The 19932-nt window shown below is 42.2% G+C and overlaps 1 protein-coding gene across 1 annotated transcript in view; it reads left to right on the forward strand.

The window, feature by feature from the left end:
* The first annotated feature begins 243 nt into the window (after nucleotides 1-243).
* cmtr1 (cap methyltransferase 1) overlaps nucleotides 244-19932 on the forward strand; it is a 30265-nt gene continuing 10576 nt past the window's right edge. The window contains exons 1-24 of the mRNA XM_053643211.1: nucleotides 244-590; nucleotides 713-868; nucleotides 2386-2516; nucleotides 6101-6249; nucleotides 6385-6543; nucleotides 6673-6765; nucleotides 8449-8520; nucleotides 8818-8912; nucleotides 9892-9964; nucleotides 11256-11454; nucleotides 11586-11704; nucleotides 11819-11915; nucleotides 12060-12192; nucleotides 13237-13416; nucleotides 13523-13579; nucleotides 13700-13757; nucleotides 13981-14049; nucleotides 14967-15098; nucleotides 17314-17439; nucleotides 18034-18125; nucleotides 19062-19130; nucleotides 19234-19281; nucleotides 19358-19470; nucleotides 19561-19669. Coding sequence (XP_053499186.1) covers nucleotides 2402-2516; nucleotides 6101-6249; nucleotides 6385-6543; nucleotides 6673-6765; nucleotides 8449-8520; nucleotides 8818-8912; nucleotides 9892-9964; nucleotides 11256-11454; nucleotides 11586-11704; nucleotides 11819-11915; nucleotides 12060-12192; nucleotides 13237-13416; nucleotides 13523-13579; nucleotides 13700-13757; nucleotides 13981-14049; nucleotides 14967-15098; nucleotides 17314-17439; nucleotides 18034-18125; nucleotides 19062-19130; nucleotides 19234-19281; nucleotides 19358-19470; nucleotides 19561-19669 — 2357 coding nt within the window. The 5' untranslated portion in view covers nucleotides 244-590; nucleotides 713-868; nucleotides 2386-2401. The remainder of the gene's footprint in view (nucleotides 591-712; nucleotides 869-2385; nucleotides 2517-6100; nucleotides 6250-6384; nucleotides 6544-6672; nucleotides 6766-8448; nucleotides 8521-8817; nucleotides 8913-9891; nucleotides 9965-11255; nucleotides 11455-11585; nucleotides 11705-11818; nucleotides 11916-12059; nucleotides 12193-13236; nucleotides 13417-13522; nucleotides 13580-13699; nucleotides 13758-13980; nucleotides 14050-14966; nucleotides 15099-17313; nucleotides 17440-18033; nucleotides 18126-19061; nucleotides 19131-19233; nucleotides 19282-19357; nucleotides 19471-19560; nucleotides 19670-19932) is intronic.

Below are 19932 nucleotides of genomic sequence, written 5' to 3' on the forward strand. Positions count from 1 at the left end.
TTATTTATTTTCCTTCTTGAAGAAGCAGCTAGCTGTAATGATGAAGCGCATTTTAGCAATAGTAAAGTATTAATTAAAAGCTTATGAGTTAAATAAATCTTAATAAACCCCGACCAAACACGCAAACAATAAAAGAAGAAGAAGAAGAAGAAAAAAGAAGGTATTTTTAAAAAAAAATCGTTATCGATCAATTCAGGCACTTGTTTGGATGCCTAAAACGTCACTATCATGCGCCGCTGATACTTCAAGGCCCTCCGATGAAAGTTGAAACGCGGGTTTAGCACGTAGATTCATTGACGTTGTAAAAATGTTGTTGTTGTTGTTATCATTATCACAAAGTTGTTCCAGTTGTATATGATGTTCCGAAACTGTTTACGATGCGTTGTGTATTTCGACTGCTGTCGTACTTTATTTGTCATTAAAACGCTGACGGGAGGGAAGTTTGCTGACATTTTAGCTTAGCAAGCTAGCCTTTATTTAACTCTCTTCCTGAAGTAGTTGAGCATTTGCATTTTAATCAAATCTGTATTACGAAAGAGTTCATTTACTTAGCATTTTCTCATAAAAACCCAGATCTGGCCAGAAACAGGGTAATTTCGTGTTAAGAAACACTTTGGTCACTTAATGTTTCCTAATGGATTTAGTTGAAATTGAAACAGAAACTTAATCACAAGCAGGCACTCTGACTTTAGTTTTGTTTTCCTGATCGAAGAGGAGAAGGAGATCGGACTAAAGAAGAAGAGATCGGAAACCCTGGCCAGGATTGAAAACACCCGAGAAGTTGAAGATGATCTGACTCTGGCATGACTTGTCTCAGTTAGCCAGAAAACAATTCAGCCAACCTCAAGATCACCATTAAGTTGAAAAGGTGAGTTCCTAAAGCATCTCGTGTGTAATGTGAAAACTTTTACATCAGGTTTGTACTGTGCTGGACTGCTTAAAAATGCATTTTAACTACTAATTGCATCCATTGAATTTGATCTACGTTACTTAAAATGGGCTTTGAAGCCTAATGCTCCATATTCAGTGCATAATCTACACTGTATGGCCAAAACTATGTAAACACCTAACCATCACATCTATATGAGGTTGTCGGACATCTTGTTCCCAAACCCTGGGCGTTAAATTTACATTTATGGCATTTGTAAAACTGAGCAATTGAGGGTTAAGGGCCTTGCTCAAGGGCTCGACAGTGGTAGCTGGGCAGTGCTGGGGCTTGACCTTCTGATGAGTAACACAGAACCTTTAACCACTGACCCACCACTGCCCCTTTGCGTCTGTAATAACGTCCGCTCTTCTTCCAAGGTTTTCCAATAGATTTTGGAGCATAGCTGTGGGGATTTGTGCTCATTCAGACACGAGAGCATTAGTGACCTCGGGATTCGGAGGCCTGGCTTGAAATCGACATTCCGGTTCATCCCGAAGGTGTTCAGTGGCGTCGAGGTCAGGGGACGGGAAAGAGCCTTCCTCAAACTGTAGGCACAGAGTCGGAACCATACGGTTGTCTAAAATGTCTTTGTGAAATGTGCTGTAGCGTTAACGTTAACATTTCCCTTTAACTGAAACTAACGGGGTTTAGATTAAACCCCCCAAAATTCCCTCCATATCATTATCCCTCCTCCACCAAACATGATGTGTTTCGGTTTATTTATGCGTTCTCTTGGTATCATCCACACTCAAGAGTCGTCCATCAGACGTCCAGATAGTGACGCACGATTCATCACTCCAGAGAACGTGCTTCAGAGACCACTCTGTCAGCAATGAGTGTGGCTGAAACACATGAACGTGATCATTTAGAAGGGTGTCCACATACTTTTGGCCATATAGTGTACGTATATCTATATGTAGAGTTGCATGATTTAGAGATGGTCCTCGGTGCAGAACCAAAAGTCCGAGCGATGGGGCTGAACCTGATCCGTCGCCTGCTATAATCCTAAATTATCCAGCCTGAAACACACGGAGTTGTCCCCACACCCCGTTCGACTCCACCCAGGTACGAGCAGCTGGATCAGGTCTGACTCCACTCTCTGGACTTTTGGTTCTGCATCGAAGGAGTTCTCGTGGATGATCGGGAACAATCTCATGATATGTAGGTTTGTTAAGTATGAAAACAGTAGTGCGACACTCACAACACTGAAAAGGAAATCAATTAAACATTTAATACGAAGAAGAAACGTGTGCTGTGATGTAATTTATGACATGATCAGTATTCTATTGTTGTAACACCCAGCTCGGTTATTTTTAGGTACTTTTTTCGAGGTCTGGTAACCACTGCCGTTGCCGTTTTATCTGTGATTGATGCACACAGTGGCAAGTTAGCAGCAGGTTGTGGGAATTAGGCACTAGTATGAAGATATGCATGTGGTCTGATTGGTGTTTGTGCAGGAGTTCACCCGCAGCCATGATGAAGAGGAGTCTGGATGCACCAGATGAGGCACCAAAGTGGAAGAAGGCCAAACGGGAGGAGGCCAGCTCTGACGAAGATGAAGAATCATCGCAGAGAACCACAAGCCACGGTGGGTCTAATATTTGTTCAGAATGAAAGATGACATCATTGTGATGACACGGTCTGTCGCCAGACACAAGACGCGCACCTTTTACAACCCCAATTCTTAAAGTTTTAGATTGCGCTGGATGGAAGCAGATGTCGCTCTAAAACCTGTGTATACCTTTCGGCATTGATGATTCCTTTCCAGATGTGCAAGCTGCCTGTTCTGTAGGCCCTAATACACCCCCGTACCATCAGAGATGCAGGGTTTTGAACTGAGTGCTGATAAAAAGCTGATAAAAAGTTGTGTTTTTCATAGTTAAATGCTAGCAAACCCTGTTTTGAGCATATTTTCTTAAGTTAAATGTACATATATTTGCGTGAAGATGGCGGCAAATTTGCGGAAATATAAATTCAGCAAGTCAACCAAATCTAGGCCCAGCACCGCCTCGTCCGCGAGTTCTGCTGCCTCTCCGGGCTCGGAGCCCCCGCCCCGGCAGAACAGCCAAGAGATGGACGCTGAAACCTTGAAGACGGATATCCTGCTTTCACTAAGGGCCGACATTGCCGCGGTGATAAAAACTGAGCTGCAAAGTGCATTTGCTGAAGGTTTCTACTTTCTTAAGAACGAGTTGCAAGCGGTGAAAGCGGAAATACGGAACAATACGGCCGCAATTCACTCCGAAATCGACCGGATGAAAGCCGCAATTAAAGAGGTGGAAGGTGGGCTAACGAGCTGGTCGGACGAAGTGGCAGTCTTACAGACTATGGTGAATGACCTGGCAGTAGAGGTGACTGGACTGAGAAGTAAGTGTGAGGACGTGGAGGGGAGACTGAGGAGATGTAATATCAGAATTCTGAGGGCGGCGGAAACAAATGGATCCAGCTCTACGATATCGGTCTCGGAACTACTGAGAGAAATACTACAGCTGGATAGAGATGTGCTTGTGGACCGCTCTCATAGAAGCCTGGGTCCTGTGAGGAAGGATGGGAAACCACGCGCCATCATGGCCAAACTCCACTACTACCAGGACTGCGTCGAGGTACTGAGCCGGGCGCGCTCTCGAGCGCCGCTCCGGCGTAACGGTGAGACGATCGCTATCTTTCCGGATTATACCGCGAGTGTCGATAAGACCAGGGCGGCCCTCAATGACTACGTTTACATGGACAGCAGTAATCTAATTATTGAGCTTAATCTGAGTAAGATAATAATGTGATTAAGGTGTTTACATGAGTCGCTTTTAGAATACTCCTGTCATGTTCCCGTTTTACATTATGAACGTCGTGTGAGAGTTTTCACCGCGTTTTGCGACAGGACACGATCACACACAGGGCAGTGCTCAACATTTTACGGTGAACAAGAGAGCACGGCTGCGCCCCAAACCGCGTACTTGCCTACTATAGGCCTGTAGTGGGGAAAAGTTTGTGTCGCAGCCCACGGCTTCAAGCAGTCGTCTATTTACACGTCCAGCATGACAAATAATTAACTGCACTTAAAGCGTTCGTAAAAAAATTAAATAAAAACACCCAGAACTGTATACGGTACCATAACGAAGACGACCTGTATGTTGATACGTGAAATACTGGAGGGACGTCGGATGGCGTGGCGCGGGGACGTAATGACGTGTGCCGTTAATCTAATTATGTTCTGTAACATGTAAAACGGGTACATGACAGGAGTATTCTAAAAGCGACTCATGTAAACACCTTAATCACATTATTACCTCACTCAGAGTAAGGTCAATAATTAGATTACTGCCGTCCATGTAAACGTAGTCACTGTTATACAATACTTACAATCTTTCACATAATGGATCATAACTCTCAAATTAACAAACTGATATACACGTGTAGGAGTCAGAGAAGAAGACAGAATCAGAGAATACAGTTCTTTATGGAAAACAGCACGCTTTGTTATAGTTGTCTACACATAACTATACGGTTGTTTACGTATATACGTTAACGAAAGACCAATCTAAATTAAACTGGAATATAAACAGCAGTAGCATTTCAAATGTTGGCCTGCATTCTGAACTAAAATATATACCACATGAATGAGAGTGCATGGTAAATAAGAAAAGTGCATGATGGGCCATAAGTATGACATGAAGTACATTCACTCTTATTTACAGTTAATGAGCTGATTGACACTGCATTGATTCCACAAGAGAGGTATATGCTGGTGTGTATGCACTTAGGTTCACTCTCATGCAATCATTTAAATGTTCATCTGTCAGTCTTGTTCTGAATTTAGATTTGATCACATTCATATCAGAAAACGCTGCTTCACAAAGGTATGTAGATCCAAATAAAGCAGATGCTTTGAGGGCAGGTGGTGAACGTTCTTATCGTTTTCTGGGTCTACCAGACTCCAGAAATGTTGTGAATGTTGCTGAGATTTCAGCTGGATATGATTTTGGAGATTAATAACCTCCATCTCTACAGCATTGACATTGAACAGTTCAGCCATCTGCTTTGAAATGTGATCGATGTCTATCTCCGTGAAAGCATGAAAGGGTTGGCAATGAATGCCACACATGGCTCAAGATTGTCAAAATCACAGAACCTTTCCTCAAATTCCTGCCCAAGCCTGGACAAGAGGTCACAATACTTGAGTACGTCCAAAACTTTCTAACATCTTTCCCAATGAGGGGGAAGTGTTGCAATCTTTTGTTTTTCAATTGATGAAGGTAAAATGACAGTTTTGCTTTAAACGCCTTCACAGCACTGATCGTATCACATATGGTTTTGTCTTTACCTTGTAAATGAAGATCGAGCTGATTCAGTTTCTCTGTCACATCAGCCAAAATTCAATCCGCCATCCGGCATCAGACGACAATTTAGTGTCCTCCCCCCTTTGCCTCCTTAAAAGCCTTAATTTCACTCAGCAAGGAAATAAAGCGGTGAAGTACCTTACTTGTTATTGTCGGTTTTCAGGGAGTCGTTCTCCTTGAGAGCCCTGCCATCTACTATGCGTGAAGCAGTTATCGCCTTACTCCTTAAGAAAGACAAGAGCCCTCTTGAGTGCAGCTCTTGCTGTCCAATTTCTTTACTAAATACAGATGTTAAAATCCTTGCTAAAACTTTGGCACGTCGCTTGGAGTGGGTTCTTCCATCCGTTATATCGCCGGACCAAACAGGTTTTATTAGGAATTGTTACTCTTTTCTGTTCTTTGTCAGAGACATGGATGCTGACAGTATTACGTGATCATTATCTATCATTTTATTTCTTTTGCTCTCTTCTTTTCGATGGTGGCGTGGCTTTATAACATGTAATATGTATGTTCTATGTCTGGCACTGGGTGGGGGGTGGGGGGGTTTGTTCTATTTGTTTGGTTGGTGGTGTATGTTTAATTTGAAAAATGCTAATAGAAACCTTGATGAAAAAAAACAAACAAACCCTCGACTTAGAGCTGAAAGTCCACACTTCAATCACATCTTGATTGCTTCATTTCAGATCCGTTGCCGTGGTGTACAGCGGCGAAACTACGAAAATCGTGTCGCTGTTCAAACACTTACGGACCCGACCGTATGTCTCGAGGGCACCGGTAGTACCGGCGTGCGCCTAGTTGCGAACCGCTGATTTTACAGGAGCTTGTGTGTTTCTCGCAGATTCCAGTCAGAGCGAGAGTCTCAGTGATACTGAAGATCAAAGACCAAGTTTCTCCAAACCATCAGCATCCCAAAATGCCTCAAGCAGTGAAGCTTCACAGAGCTCCAACAACTTCTCTATGTACAACAGTGTCTCTCAGAAGCTCATGGTAATACACACAGCATTTATTTATTTATTTATTTATTTATTTATTTATTTATTTAGCATAACGTTAAAGCCATGTAGCACAACGGACGGTAAATAATGTCTGCACGTTATAAGAAGTCTCGTCTCTTGTTTCCAGGCCAAAATGGGTTTTAAAGAAGGTGAAGGATTGGGAAAGTTCGGTCAGGGCCGGAAAGAGATCGTGGAGACGTCTACGCAACGCGGGAGGAGAGGTCTCGGCCTGACGCTCCAGGGCTTTGAGGGAGATCTCAACGTCGAATGGAAGGATGAAGCCGAGGTGCGCACGATGTTCCCGCTTTCTCTGTTACGCGATTACATTTACACTTACCCTTCATATCCAATATGCCAGATGTGTTTTTGTGTAATACTTTACATTAATTTGTGTCTGTGTCTGTCTCTCTCTCAGCCTACTGCTTTTGAAGAAGTGTCCTGGTTCCCAGAATGTACTACAGAAATGCCAGACTCAGAAGAGCTGAGGGACTGGATGACTATAGGCGAGGTATTGTAGCGTAAACTACAAATTTTACCATCTCCGTGCTATTCAGATTTTCATAATATTCAAAGGCAAAAGCAATGTTCGACCGGTTAACATCCGTTACTGTAGTGTACGCGATGTTTTAAAAACAGTAACATCAGATTTCCTATTGTTTTCGGTCTCAGTGAGGCTTGCGTCACTTAGTAAACCACTTTAAAGAAGTTCAAAGAGATTATATTTCTCCGTATCGTCAGGAAATCACCAGGTAAAACCTCGACCAAGATACAGTCATTCTTGGCCGGGAGACTAGGGAGCAGAATCGGCCGTGTTCTCAGGGTGGGAGGAGTGGTGTTACTCTCACTCGCCTGTCAATCACAGCGAGCCAAGCCATTTGTGGGCATGTGTGAGCTCGTGTATGTGGAAGAAGGCAGATAGCGCTTTCCTCAAAGCGTGTTACGTGGCCATGTGATGCGACGTGAGTTGGGAAAGATATGGCCGCTGGCTTCACGGGTTTTGGAGGGAGCAGGTGTTCGCTTTCTCCCTCCCAGGTTGGTAGCTGTTGTATGATAGCAGAGGGCTGGCTGGTAGATGGGGAATTTGCTGCGGAGAAAAAGGGGGAAAATCCAAAATATCACGCGTCAATTTATTTAAGTTCCATTCCATCCAAGCGGTTTTTCCCAAGACGCTAACTTAAAACTTATTGGAGTTTTTCCCACTTCTGAATCTAAACAAAAAAAAAAAGTGTTCCATGGGAATGGCATGTAGTACTCTATGTCGGTTCTACTGCACCATAGTGTGCATACCGGTGCATCTCAAAAAATTAGAATATCGTGGGGAAAAGTACTTTTTTTTTTCCCGTTAATTTAATTGAAAAAGTGGAACTTTCATGTATTCTAGATCCAAAAAATTTCAAGCCTTTTTTTTTCTATGAAAGACACCAGCCCCAACAATACCGACGAGCTGAAGGCCGCTATCGAAGCAACCTGGGCTTCCAGAACAAACAGCTCAGCAGTGCCGCAGGCTGATCGCCTCCATGCCACGCCGCATCGATGCGGTAATTCCTGCAAAAGGATCAAAACCCCGACCGAGTATCGAGCGCATAAATTAACACACTTTTCACAAGGTCGACATTTCTGTATTATAAATTCTTTATTCGAATATTTTCAGACGCTGCATTTTTGATTTCCGTGAGCCGTAAGCCGTAATCATCGAGCTTAAAACAAAACCAATGCTCCAGATATTTCGCTTTACTTGTAACGGATCTAGATTACATGAAAGTCCCACTTTTTGAATTAAATCACGCGAAATAATGAACTTTTCCCCCACGGTATTCGAATTTTTTGAGACGCACCCGTGTACAGTGAATAGGAAGGCATTTGTTTGGAATTCGACATCACTGCATGCTCGATGGTCTTAAATAAACAAAAGGTTTCCTGAATGAAGATGACCCGAAGAAGACGGGCCGATATGTGGACCCCAGGTCGCCTAAACGAATTCGGTTAGCGTAGCTTCATTTCATCGACTGTGGGTGAAGAAATAACGCAAAAATCTCAAACAGCCTTCTGTGGAAGTGTTAAAATACTAGGATTGTTAAAAAAAAAAAAAATCTGCGTCTGAATGTTTGTCTTGTCCGTGTTTAGTGTTTTAGATATGTGCGTTAACATTGACTTGTGATGTACGTGTGTGTGTGTATGTGTGTGTTTGCAGAGGAAACTGAAGATTGACGACGAGACCGAGTTCTGTTCAGAGGAGCTACTACACCTGCTGCTACGCTGCAAGGTGAAATTGCACACGTTTCACGTGATGCTCGGTTAGTCGGTTGGGGTGTGAGGGACAGTGTTTTGTGTTTCCGAGAGCAGGTCATTGTGAAGGTGTTCATACGGTATGTTATCAGCCCGGTATTTTTCTTTTCAATCGTTGCATCCCGTTAGAGTGTATTCGTAACGCTGCAGTGAATGTTCATGCGTCAGTGATGGTTTTAGTCCTTCAGTGAAGTAGCACTGGCTCTTGGATAAAGACGCTGATTTGTCATTAAAGCCGTGTGTGTGTGTGTGTGTGTGTGTGTGTGTGTGTCAGAGTGTGTTCGATGCCCTGGAGGGTGAAGAAATGAGGCGAGCTCGTACGCGGTCCAACCCGTACGAAACGATACGAGGAGTTTTCTTCCTCAACAGGTAACATACAGAGAGGATTTGATATCCTGTTAATAACTTCACACACACACATACACCCAGTATACACTGATCTAGACGTTCCACTGACTTATCGACGTCAGGAAAAATCACTCCGATAAAGCAGAGATGACGTCTAGAAAACAAAACCTTTATTTATGAATACTATTCTAAACAGCCACTACATAAGGGCTGTAAATCATATACTATATGGACAAAAGTTTGTGGACACCAGCATGACGGCGAGCTCCATGAAGACATGGTTTGTTAAGGTTGGAGTCGAAGAACTCGAGTGTCCTGCACAGATCCCTTATCTCAACCCTACTGAACACCTTTGGGATGAACTGGAACACCGACTGCACCCCAGACCTCCTCACCATCCCAACATTAGTATCTGATCTCACTAATGCTCTTGTGTCTTGTGAATGAGCACAAATCCCCACAACCACGCCCCAAAATCTAGTCTAAAGCCTTCCTAGAAGAAGTGTGGAGCTTATTATAACAGCAAAGCAGGGATAAGATCCTTCAACAAGGACACATGGGGAGCGATGGTCAGGTGTCCACAAACTTTTGGCCACAGTGTACATTGTTCATTATTATATTTCATGACAATGTTTTCAAAAGATTATTGAAAATTAAAGTATAGAAACATTACTGTTTCAATAGACTGGCATTAGGAGTAGAAGTCGGGATCTTAAACTTACTTTTGAACTTGAGTTCCAAATCATTAATATGAGCATTTGTATGTTGTTGTAACGGTGAAATGGCACTAAATCATGCTGGACAGAGCGTGCCGTTTGGTGCTAGGTGTGTGTGCGAATATATTTATAAGGTGCCATTACATTATGCGCTCTTCACAACTGTTTTTAAAGCATCATCAGGATTCAAACTTGTGATAGAGAGAACATTCACAAACCTTTAAAATGGCTGTTGCTTGAAATTTTAAACTTTCTCTCTCTCTCTCTCTCTCTCCATCTCTCAGAGCTGCGATGAAGATGGCAAACATGGACCATGTCTTTGACTACATGTTTACCAATCCGAAGGACTCCCAAGGGGTACAAACCTGAAATATCTTTCCTACTTAAGAGCTAAGGGTGCTCCGATCGATCGGCCGCCAATCGGTATCGGCCGATAATCAAGTCCTGCGGATCTCAAAATTTGGCCGATCTCACGAACCGATCGCAATTTGAGCACGTAAAACTTTAACGCCGCAGTCATGTCATCACCAGTGTGGAATTAACACGAGGTCTTAAGAAGCAAGGAAAGATCCGCCATTTGCCGTGCGTTTTTGACACGGATATTTGTTGCGCTTATTTATTTGATTCTCAATTAAAACTACAATCTACAACATTACTGTAAATAATATAACCAAGGCAACATCAGTGGCATTACTTTATCTGCCAAAAAAAATAAATAAAAAGGTTAACAGAGAGCTTGCGTATCATTTATATAAAGCTTGAAGGATCGGGATCGGCTGATCATCATGACAAGAAATCGGTAATCGTATCGGCTGCAAAAATCCTGATCGGAGCATCCCTACTAAGAGCCCACAGTGTAAATACACAGTATATAGTATATACCCAGGCTGTATATTTATCGTTTGTAAATTGATTGATTTAAGAATCCTTCGTGCAAGCATTCGCACAAGCGATTTGGTATTCGTGGAAATTCTGTAAAAAAAAAAACAAAAAAAAAAACAAAAACGTTCGTATCCTACTCATGCTACCGAGTGCGTATAAATTTACACGAGAAGACTAACTAGCGTAAACCTCGACTGATCGGCTTCGGATCGTTTAAATCGCAACGAGTTCATGCGCTTTTATGTATTTCAATGGGAGGCAGAAATTTCGAGACGATTTCGTGGAACTCCGTCATTGTATATCAGTGGCATTCATTTAAAGAAATGTGAAAAAATAAACGGACGCGAGCCGTAAATTAATCCGTAAAACGATGACAAATCGGACCGTTCGGTAAAGAATGCGACGGTATAAAAGGAGGGCGGGGTCAGACGGTGTGGTGTATCAGCCAGATCTGTTTGCTGTAGCATCGTCTTTTAATACTTTTTTCGAGTTATTAGAGCTAGCGTTAGGTAACTGATGATAAGTGACCGATTGTGAGTCAGATAACTTTGACTCATTTCTACCTCGAAAATATTTTTATCTTCTTATCGCTTGTCATTTCAGCTCTGTGGGCTTTACCTTTTATGGTGTTTTGTGGGCGTCGCTGAATGCAAATCAGCTGTGCCATGCATACACCTGGTGATTTACTATTATAATTTACTAAAAGATTGATAAACGATGCCTGTTGTTTGTGTTTGTGTGTGCGTGCGTGCGTGTGCATACGTAGAAGCCCGTATTCCGTGATAGGGAGGGCGAGCTGCTTTATTTTGGGGATGTGTGCGCCGGGCCTGGAGGATTCTCAGAGTACGTCCTGTGGCGGAAACGTTGGCACGCGAAAGGCTTCGGCATGACTCTGAAAGGATCCAATGATTTTAAACTGGAGGACTTCTACTCCGCCCCCAGTGAACTCTTCGAACCTTACTACGGTGAGGTTTTCCGTTTTTCACACACACCGTGTCGGATTAAACGTTAACATGACTGAAAACGACCTTTAAAACATGTCCGGATATCTGAAAGATGCGTTATTTCTTTGTCCTGACCCGACGCTGTGATACAGGTGAAGGTGGGATTGACGGTGATGGTGACATCACACGTCCTGAGAACATTAGTGCGTTTCGCAACTTCGTCCTGGAGAGCACAGAAAAGCGAGGCCTTCACTTCCTCATGGCTGATGGCGTGAGTTGATTGACTTGTGTCTGATTAGTGGAGATGTTTGATGATGGTGGTGATTATAGTGTGCATTATGGAGCTTTGGATGAAATGTGAGTAGTGGTGTGTTTAATAACGCAGGGTTTCTCAGTGGAGGGGCAGGAGAACCTGCAGGAGATCCTGAGCAAGCAGCTTCTGCTCTGCCAGTTACTCACAGCCTTATCCGTCGTCCGAACAGGTGCCGCTCTTTGTTATACGTTGTCATTTTTTCCCTCCCGTGGAATTTCTTTGTGTGTCTCTGATGTTCATTCGGAAAACGCCTTTGTGTTGCTGCTGCTCATGTTGTCCACTGTATGTGTGTGTTGGTTATCTTTGTTTCCAGGAGGCCACTTTGTGTGTAAGACGTTTGACCTGTTCACGCCCTTCAGCGTGGGTCTGATCTATCTGCTGTATCTCTGCTTCGAGAGAGTGTCGCTCTTCAAACCGGTCACCAGCAGACCCGCCAACTCCGAGAGGTCTGTGGGTGTCGTTTCCCTAAGCGACGAAAATAACAAAGGGGTCACCTCATCTTTTTATCATAGTGTCGGGTTTGTTTTTATCTATTCGTCCATAGTAAGATTTATTTATTTATTTTCTGTATTTATTTAGTCGTATGTTTAATGTGTTCACACATCATAATGTTTTTTTAATTATTCACCCGTAGTATTTATTTATTTAGCAGTGTTTTTATTTATTTGCCCATGATAATGCTTTTATTTCTTTATCCATAGTAATGTTTATTTATTTACACATAGTACTATTTTTATTTATTTAGCTAGTTGGTTAGTTAGTTAGTAGTGTTTTAATGTATTCACCCATATTATTTCTTTATTTATTTAACAATGTTTTATGTTTTCCCATAATAATGTTTATTTATCTATACATAGTACTATTTATTTATTTGTGTGTGTGTGTGTGTGTGTATTTGTTTACACATCGTACTGTTTATTTATTTAGCAATGTTTTTTATTTATTTACCCATAGTAATATTTTTTATTTATTTACACACAGTACTATTTATTTATTTATTTATTTATTTATTTGGTTAGTTAGTTAGTAGTGTTTTTAATTTCTATTCACTCATAGTAATATTATTTATGTCTTTTATTTAGTAGTATTTTTAATGTATTCACCCGTACTAATGTTTTTTTTTTATTTATTATTGTAATTATTTCCTCAAAGTTTTTTATTTATTTATTTATTTATTTGCCCCTAATGATGCTTTTATTTATTTACCCATTGTAATGGTTTTATTTATTTACACACAGTACTATTTGTTTGTTTGTTTGTTTGTTTGTTTGCCCATAGTAGTGTTGTTTTTCTAATGTCATTCGAAAATTCATATATATTTAAAAAATTGTTAATGAAAATGAAATATGCTGTAAATTACATGCTTTTATTAGGTCGTAAATTAGGTAATATAGATTAGACTAGATAATATCATGACGTATGTCGTAACAGCCTGTGTGTGTGTGCGTGTGTGTGTGTGTGTGTGTGTGTATGTGTGTGTGTGTGTATAGGTACGTGGTGTGTAAGAGTCTGAAGCCAGGCTCTGATGCAGTCAGGGATTACCTGTTCAAGGTGAACCTGAAGCTGAATCACCTCAGGCAATCGGACAGGGACGTCACAGATGTGGTGCCTCTGGAGATCATCAAAGGAGACACAGATTTCTACCAGCACATGGTGGACTCCAATGAGCGGTAGGACATCCTGCATGTATGCATGTGTACCTCAGATAGCCACCTACACTAATATACACATACACCTCATGGCTCATTGGGTTTTCTCTTTGTTTCTGTCTTTCAGTCATTGTTCTGTGCAGATCAAAGCTCTTGCTAAAATCCATGCCTATGTCAGAGACTCGTAAGTCACCTTTTATTCATTACTGTGGTTTTTTTTTTTTTTTTTGGGTGGGGGTTCCACACTGACTTTCTCCTGCGTCTACATATTTTGTTTCACCTGGGATTTATTTCCTCTGAATAGGACGCTGTCCGAGCCAAGGCAGGCTGATATCCGCAAGGAGTGTCTCAGATTATGGGGGGTATGGAATTATGAACACACACACACACACACACTTACAACTGGGTCAAAACTCGAAGTTAGTTTTAAATGAACTACTCTCAGTGTTTAAAGCATTTCATTCATCCGAGTCACGATGCGTATCTCATAGCATTAAATAATAAAAGTTATATAATGCTTCTCTGAAATTGTATGAGACTGTCGCAGTTTCACGAACTTGACACGTTTTCTCTGTCTATTTGCAGATTCCCGATCAAGTCAGAGTAGCACCTTCTTCCTTAGACCCCAAATCCAAGTTCTACGATCTCGTAAATGTTAGTGTGCACCGTTATTTTTCTTCTTTATACCAACAGGTTCTTGGAGGATATATTTTTCCTAATGTTTTCTCCTATATGATGTGTGTAGAGATGCTCTGGAATGAATACGTTTTTAAAAATCCAGGCCTTAATCATTATCAAGGAGATTTTGGGATGAAAACCAGAACTGAATATCGAAAAAAAGGGTTTGTTTACCTGTAGTAAAACTGAGTGGGCTGCGTGGCTGCGTGCGTGTAGTCATGGGCTGCGTCCGAAATCGCATACCATGACAGTGCGTGCTAATCCGTACGTGCGTGTATTATGACTACAATCCCAGACATACTACATCTGCCATGTTATGTTGTCATGTGACCATCGACATCATCATAAACACAAACGGAGCTCGTCCACACCAGTCCCATTGCATTGTGGGATTGTTTGACTTGCGTAGTGTCCACCGGTTGCATACTGCAAAGTCTCGCCAGAAGCAGTACGCCATCCGGGTATTTCTCACCTACTGTTTCTCGCATACTTAGAATTCTGACATACAACCCCCTCTGGCGTACTGCTTATCGCCTACTATATACTGTAGTAGGTAAGTATGCCGTTCCGGACGCAGCAAAACAGGCCCAAACCACGATACTACCACCACCACCATGTTTCACACATGGGATAAGGTCCTTATGCTAGAATGTAGCGTTTTCCTATCTCCAAACTCTCATTTAAACCAAAACGTTCTGTTTTTAGCGTTTGTGTGCTAGTGAGGACTTCCCCTTTTTTGCTCCTGTTGTTTTGTTGTAATTTGCATATTGTGCAGGATTCTGTGTTTTTAAGTTATAAGACAAGTAACAGCGCTAAATTTAATACGATACATACAGCTACTATGTTGATGTCAGGCTCTCCTACCTGATTGCAGAAAACTGTGTGTGTTTCAGGGATCGGATGTCGACAGCTTTAACTCACGGCCCACGGCCCTCAACCTCAAAACTCTGGAGAAACTGCAGCATGTGTTGGACCACCGGTGTATCGTTGGCGGCGGAGAACAGATTTTTCTCCTGGGGCTCGGGGTGAGATTGTGTGTGAAATATTAAGGTTGTGACGCAGTGACGCTATCTGTAACAGTGTCTGTTTAATGCTCCAGATATTCGTGTCTCAATCCATCATACCCTCTGGTCAAAAGTTTGTGGACACCTGACCATCACACTCATTTGTGCTTGTTGACCGTCCCATTCCAAATGTATTATAATAAGCTCCACTCTTTATGGGAAGGCTTTAGACTAGATTTTGGGGCGTGGCTGTGGGGATGTGTGCTCATTCAAACACAAGAGCATTAGTGAGATCAGGTACTGATGTTGGGATGATGATGAGGAGGCCTGGGGTGCAGTCGGTGTTCCAGTTCATCCCAAAGGTGTTCAGTAGGGTTGAGGTCAGGGTTCTGTTCAGGACACTCAAGTTCTTCCAGTCCAACCTTCTCAGACCATGTCTTCACGGAGCTCGCTTTGTGTACAGTGGAAGAACCACATGTGAGTGTGATAATCCGGTGTCCAGACACTTTCGGCCATATAGTGTATCTGTACTTACAGTGGTGCTTGAAAGTTTGTGAAGCCTTTAGAATTTTCAGCACTTCAGATTTTCCTAAAAAGTCCTAAAAGTGGATAAAGAGAACCCAATTAAACAAATGAGACAAACAAATATTATACTTGGTCATTTGTTTATTGAGGAAAACGATCCAATGTTGCATATCTGTGAGAGGCCAAAGTATGTGAAGCTTTGCTTTCAGTATCTGGTGTGACATCCCTGTGCAGTAATAACTGCAGCTGAAAGTTTGCGGTAACTGTTGATCAGTCCTGCACATCGACGTGGAGGAATTTTATCCAGCTTCAACTCTGGGATGTTGGTGGGTTTCCTCACATGAACTCCTTGCTTCATTAAGTTTATTCTTCTTTAACCATTCTTTGGTTGGTCATTGTCTTGGTGCATTGCTGCACTTTCTCATGAGATCAAGTTCACAGACAGATGTCCTGACATTTTCATTTAAAATTCGCTTGAATACTTCAGAATTCATCGTTCCATCAATGATGGCGAGTCGTCCTGCCGCGGATGCAGTAAAACTGCCCCACACTACGATACCACCACCACCACCATGTTCCACAGATAGGATAAGGTTCTTATGCTGGAATGCAGTGTTTTCCTTTCTCCAACAAGAACATTTCTCATTTCAACCAAAACGTTCTATTTTGGTCACTCTGTACACAAAACAGTTTTTCCAATAGCCTTCTGGCTTGTCCTCGTGATCTTTAGCAAACCACAGATGTGCAGCAATGTTCTTTTTGGAGAGCTGTGGCTTTCTGCTTGCAAGCCTGCCACGCACACCACTGTTGTTCAGTGTTTCCTGATGGTGGACTCACGAACATTAACATTAGCCAATGTGAGAGAGGCCTTCCCTTGCTTAGAAGTTACCCTAGGATCCTTTATGACCTCGTTATAATATATTCGATGTAATATTCGATCTTTTTCCTCAATAAATAAATGACCATGTATAATAGTTTTTTGTCTCATTTGTTTAACTGTGTTCTCATTGTCTACTTTGAGGACTTGTGTGAAAATCCGATGATAGATATATATATATATATTTTGTTGTTGTTGTTCATATTTATGCAGATATATAGAAAACTTTCAAGCACCACTGTATGTGGATTTACACTCAAAGTGAGCATGGCCAAAATTGGGGGGAAAAATAATAATAATAATAATAATAATTTTTTTTTTTGCTTTAAATATGAACCCTTTGCTCATGGGAAGACTAGAAGTAGAAATGCCAGCACTGTCAGCATGCTCTGTAAATCCTCTGGCAGTTCCTCAACCTCAGCTACATCACTACATCCAGTTGCTTCCAGTTACAGTAATTGCTTTCATCTGGAGATGTGCGTGGGACAGATTTATTTAAATCCTGCTCACACAGTTATTATTTTTTGTTTTTTTTTTCCACAACCAAAAAAAATTTCTAGCCTAGTTTACTACCAGGCAGTTACTAGCGATGAGCTGAATGCGTCATCCAGCCCTGCGATACACGTTCATGTTACTAAACATGGTCTTTATTCGTCCTGTGTGCTTCATATCTGACTGAAATGATTAAATCCTGAAAGTAAAATCCTGTGGGATCCCCAGTCCCGATAGAGGCTTATCTGTTCTTTCAGAATAATGTCTTCGTATTCAGTTACATCCCTAGTGAATTGCAAAGGAAACATCTGCGTGTGTGTGTGTGTGTGTGTGTGCGTGTAGAAATCTCAGATCTACACATGGGATGGCAAATCCCCCGTGCGCTGGAGGAAGCTGGAGGGCTGGAAACTGGAGTTGCCCAGAGACACTCTGCTGAGTGTGGAGATTGTGCAGGAGCTGAAGGGAGAGGTGAGATCTCGGGGTGTTCTGGGAAAGCTTTTCATCATGCCAAGTAATTCCTATTGCGGATACCGAATGAACGGTTGCCATGTACCCTAAATTTGTTCCAATTCCCTGATTGCAATAAATCCAAACCAAATTTATGCCCGTAGAAGACGCTGCATTCAGCGCACACAACAATAACAACAACAATAAATATCTTAAAGGGATCGTTCACCCAAAAGTGAAAATCCTGTCATCCGTCACTCACCCTCGTGTCACTCCAAACCCGCAAGACTTTCGTTCGTCTTCGGAACACAAATGAGGACGTTTTTAAGGAAACCTGGGAGATTTCTGTCCATCCATTTACGGTCCAGTAACCAAAACTTTTAAAGCTCCAGTACGTTCACATCTTTACAAATTAAACTGAGCGAATCAGCCGACGTGCACGGTTCAGGATAAATAAATAATTATTTAAAAACAGTAGTCTTGCTTTTCTAGACCTCGCTAGTCTAGTCACAAAGTCAAAAGCTGAAGTTAGTTACTTCTTCGAGCCACCTTTACGTCGGTTTGACACTTCTGCATGGTGTGTGTAGACGTGCAGTGACGGGGTTGTGTTTGCAGGGTAAAGCCCAGCGTAGGATCAACGCCGTTCATGTCCTGGATGCTCTGGTTCTCAACGGCACTGACGTGAGAGAGCAGCACTTCAACCAGAGGTCTGTTTTCACATCAGATATACCCAGTATTTATTCAGTATTCATTCGTTGAAACAGTTCAAATCTTGCTTTTTGGAAGCACTGCATGGTTTTCTACACGCTGCCTACATATACCTACACTATATGGCCAAAAATATGTGGACGCCTGACAATCACAACCAGATGTGCTTGCTAAGCATCCCTTTCCAAAACCATTGGCATTAATATGGAGTTGTTCCCCCTTTGCTGGTATAATAAGCTCCACTCTTCTGGGAAGGCTTTAGACTAGATTTTGGGGCGTGGCTGTGGGGATTTGTGATCATTCAGACACACGAGCATTAGTGAGATCAGGCAGTGATGTCGAGGAGGTCTGGGGTGCAGTCGGTGTTCCAGTTCATCCGAAAGGTGTTCGGTGCGGTCGAAGTCAGGGCTCTGTGCAGGACACTCGAGTTCTTCGACTCTAACCTTGACACGCCATGACTTCCTGGAGCTCGCTGTGTGCGCAGGAGCATTGTTATACTGGAAGAGTTTTGGACTTTTTAGTTACAGTGAAGGGAGATTATAATCCTACAGCATACAAAGACGACTGTTTTCTTCCAACTTTGTGTCAACAGTTAGGGGACGGTCCACATACTTTTGACCATATAGTTGACCGTATGTTGAATTTGTTTAAATGTAAATTCCTCTTTAGCACCTTTTTGGAGGTAACCAGTCCTTGAAATGCTAGGACTTTACTTAGAATTGAGATGTACTTGGAAAAGAGAAAGATATTTTCTTCCAGACTATAAATGGTCGAAAATGTTTCAATTTCACCACGTTAAGGGTTTTTCCCAGGCCACCACATCTGTATTAGCTGTACAAGTTAAGCCCTTGTTTAAACTGCAGTGACATCAGTATGTTAATATTCATATTCTCTGCATTCATTGTGATTTATTTTTTTTTAAATCTGTGTTCTAGGATTCAGATGGCTGAGAAGTTTGTGAAAGCTGTGTCGAAACCCAGTCGGCCCGACATGAACCCTATACGGTACTCAGTTCAGCACCCAGACATATAAATTATTACTGGTATATTTAAAATGAAAGTCTACCGCCCGGGCGTGTCCGTTTCTAAACAGCCTGTCGTTTTCCAGCGTAAAGGAGGTGTATCGGTTGGAGGAGATGGACAAGATCTTCGTAAGGTGAGTATCTCTGCGAGGTCGTGTCCTCGGCTCCTCTGTAACCTTCGGCGCGTGATGCAGGTTCGATGTTCCTCAGATTGGAGATGAAGGTGACGAAGAGCTCAGGTGGAATGCCGCGGCTGTCCTACACGGGCCGAGACGATCGGCACTTCCTGCCCAGCGGCCTTTACATCATCAAAACGGTCAGAGGTGAGAGGAGCGTGAACGTCCCGCCGTCTTTCGGCATTGCGAGTCGGCGTATCGGCGTACATGTGAACTTTTCTCCTGTCTTAATTTCAGACCCGTGGACGATGGCGTTCAGTAAGAGCTCGAAGATGAAATTCTTTTACAACAGACAGACGAAACAGTCCACCTACGTCATGGATCCGAGCGCTATAGCGCCTTTCCAGTACGTTCTGAAACCTGCACCACAATGGATTTTATTAGCACTGTATTTTCTTAAGTCATATTTTATCATACACTGCCAGTCAAAAGTTTGTGGACACTCGACTGAAATGTTTCTCATGATAAATGATTTTTTTTTTAAATGGGGGATTTAAGGAAATGTACCATCGTCTCATTTAAAATGCGTAACATCTAGTCTAAATGAAATTTTAGTTCAGCACACGGACTAGAAAATACATTTAAGTCGTCTAACCCTCAAATTGTCCT

Source organism: Ictalurus furcatus, chromosome 15 (genome assembly GCF_023375685.1).
Source record: "Ictalurus furcatus strain D&B chromosome 15, Billie_1.0, whole genome shotgun sequence".
In the NCBI taxonomy this organism is placed as follows: Eukaryota; Metazoa; Chordata; class Actinopteri; order Siluriformes; family Ictaluridae; genus Ictalurus; species Ictalurus furcatus.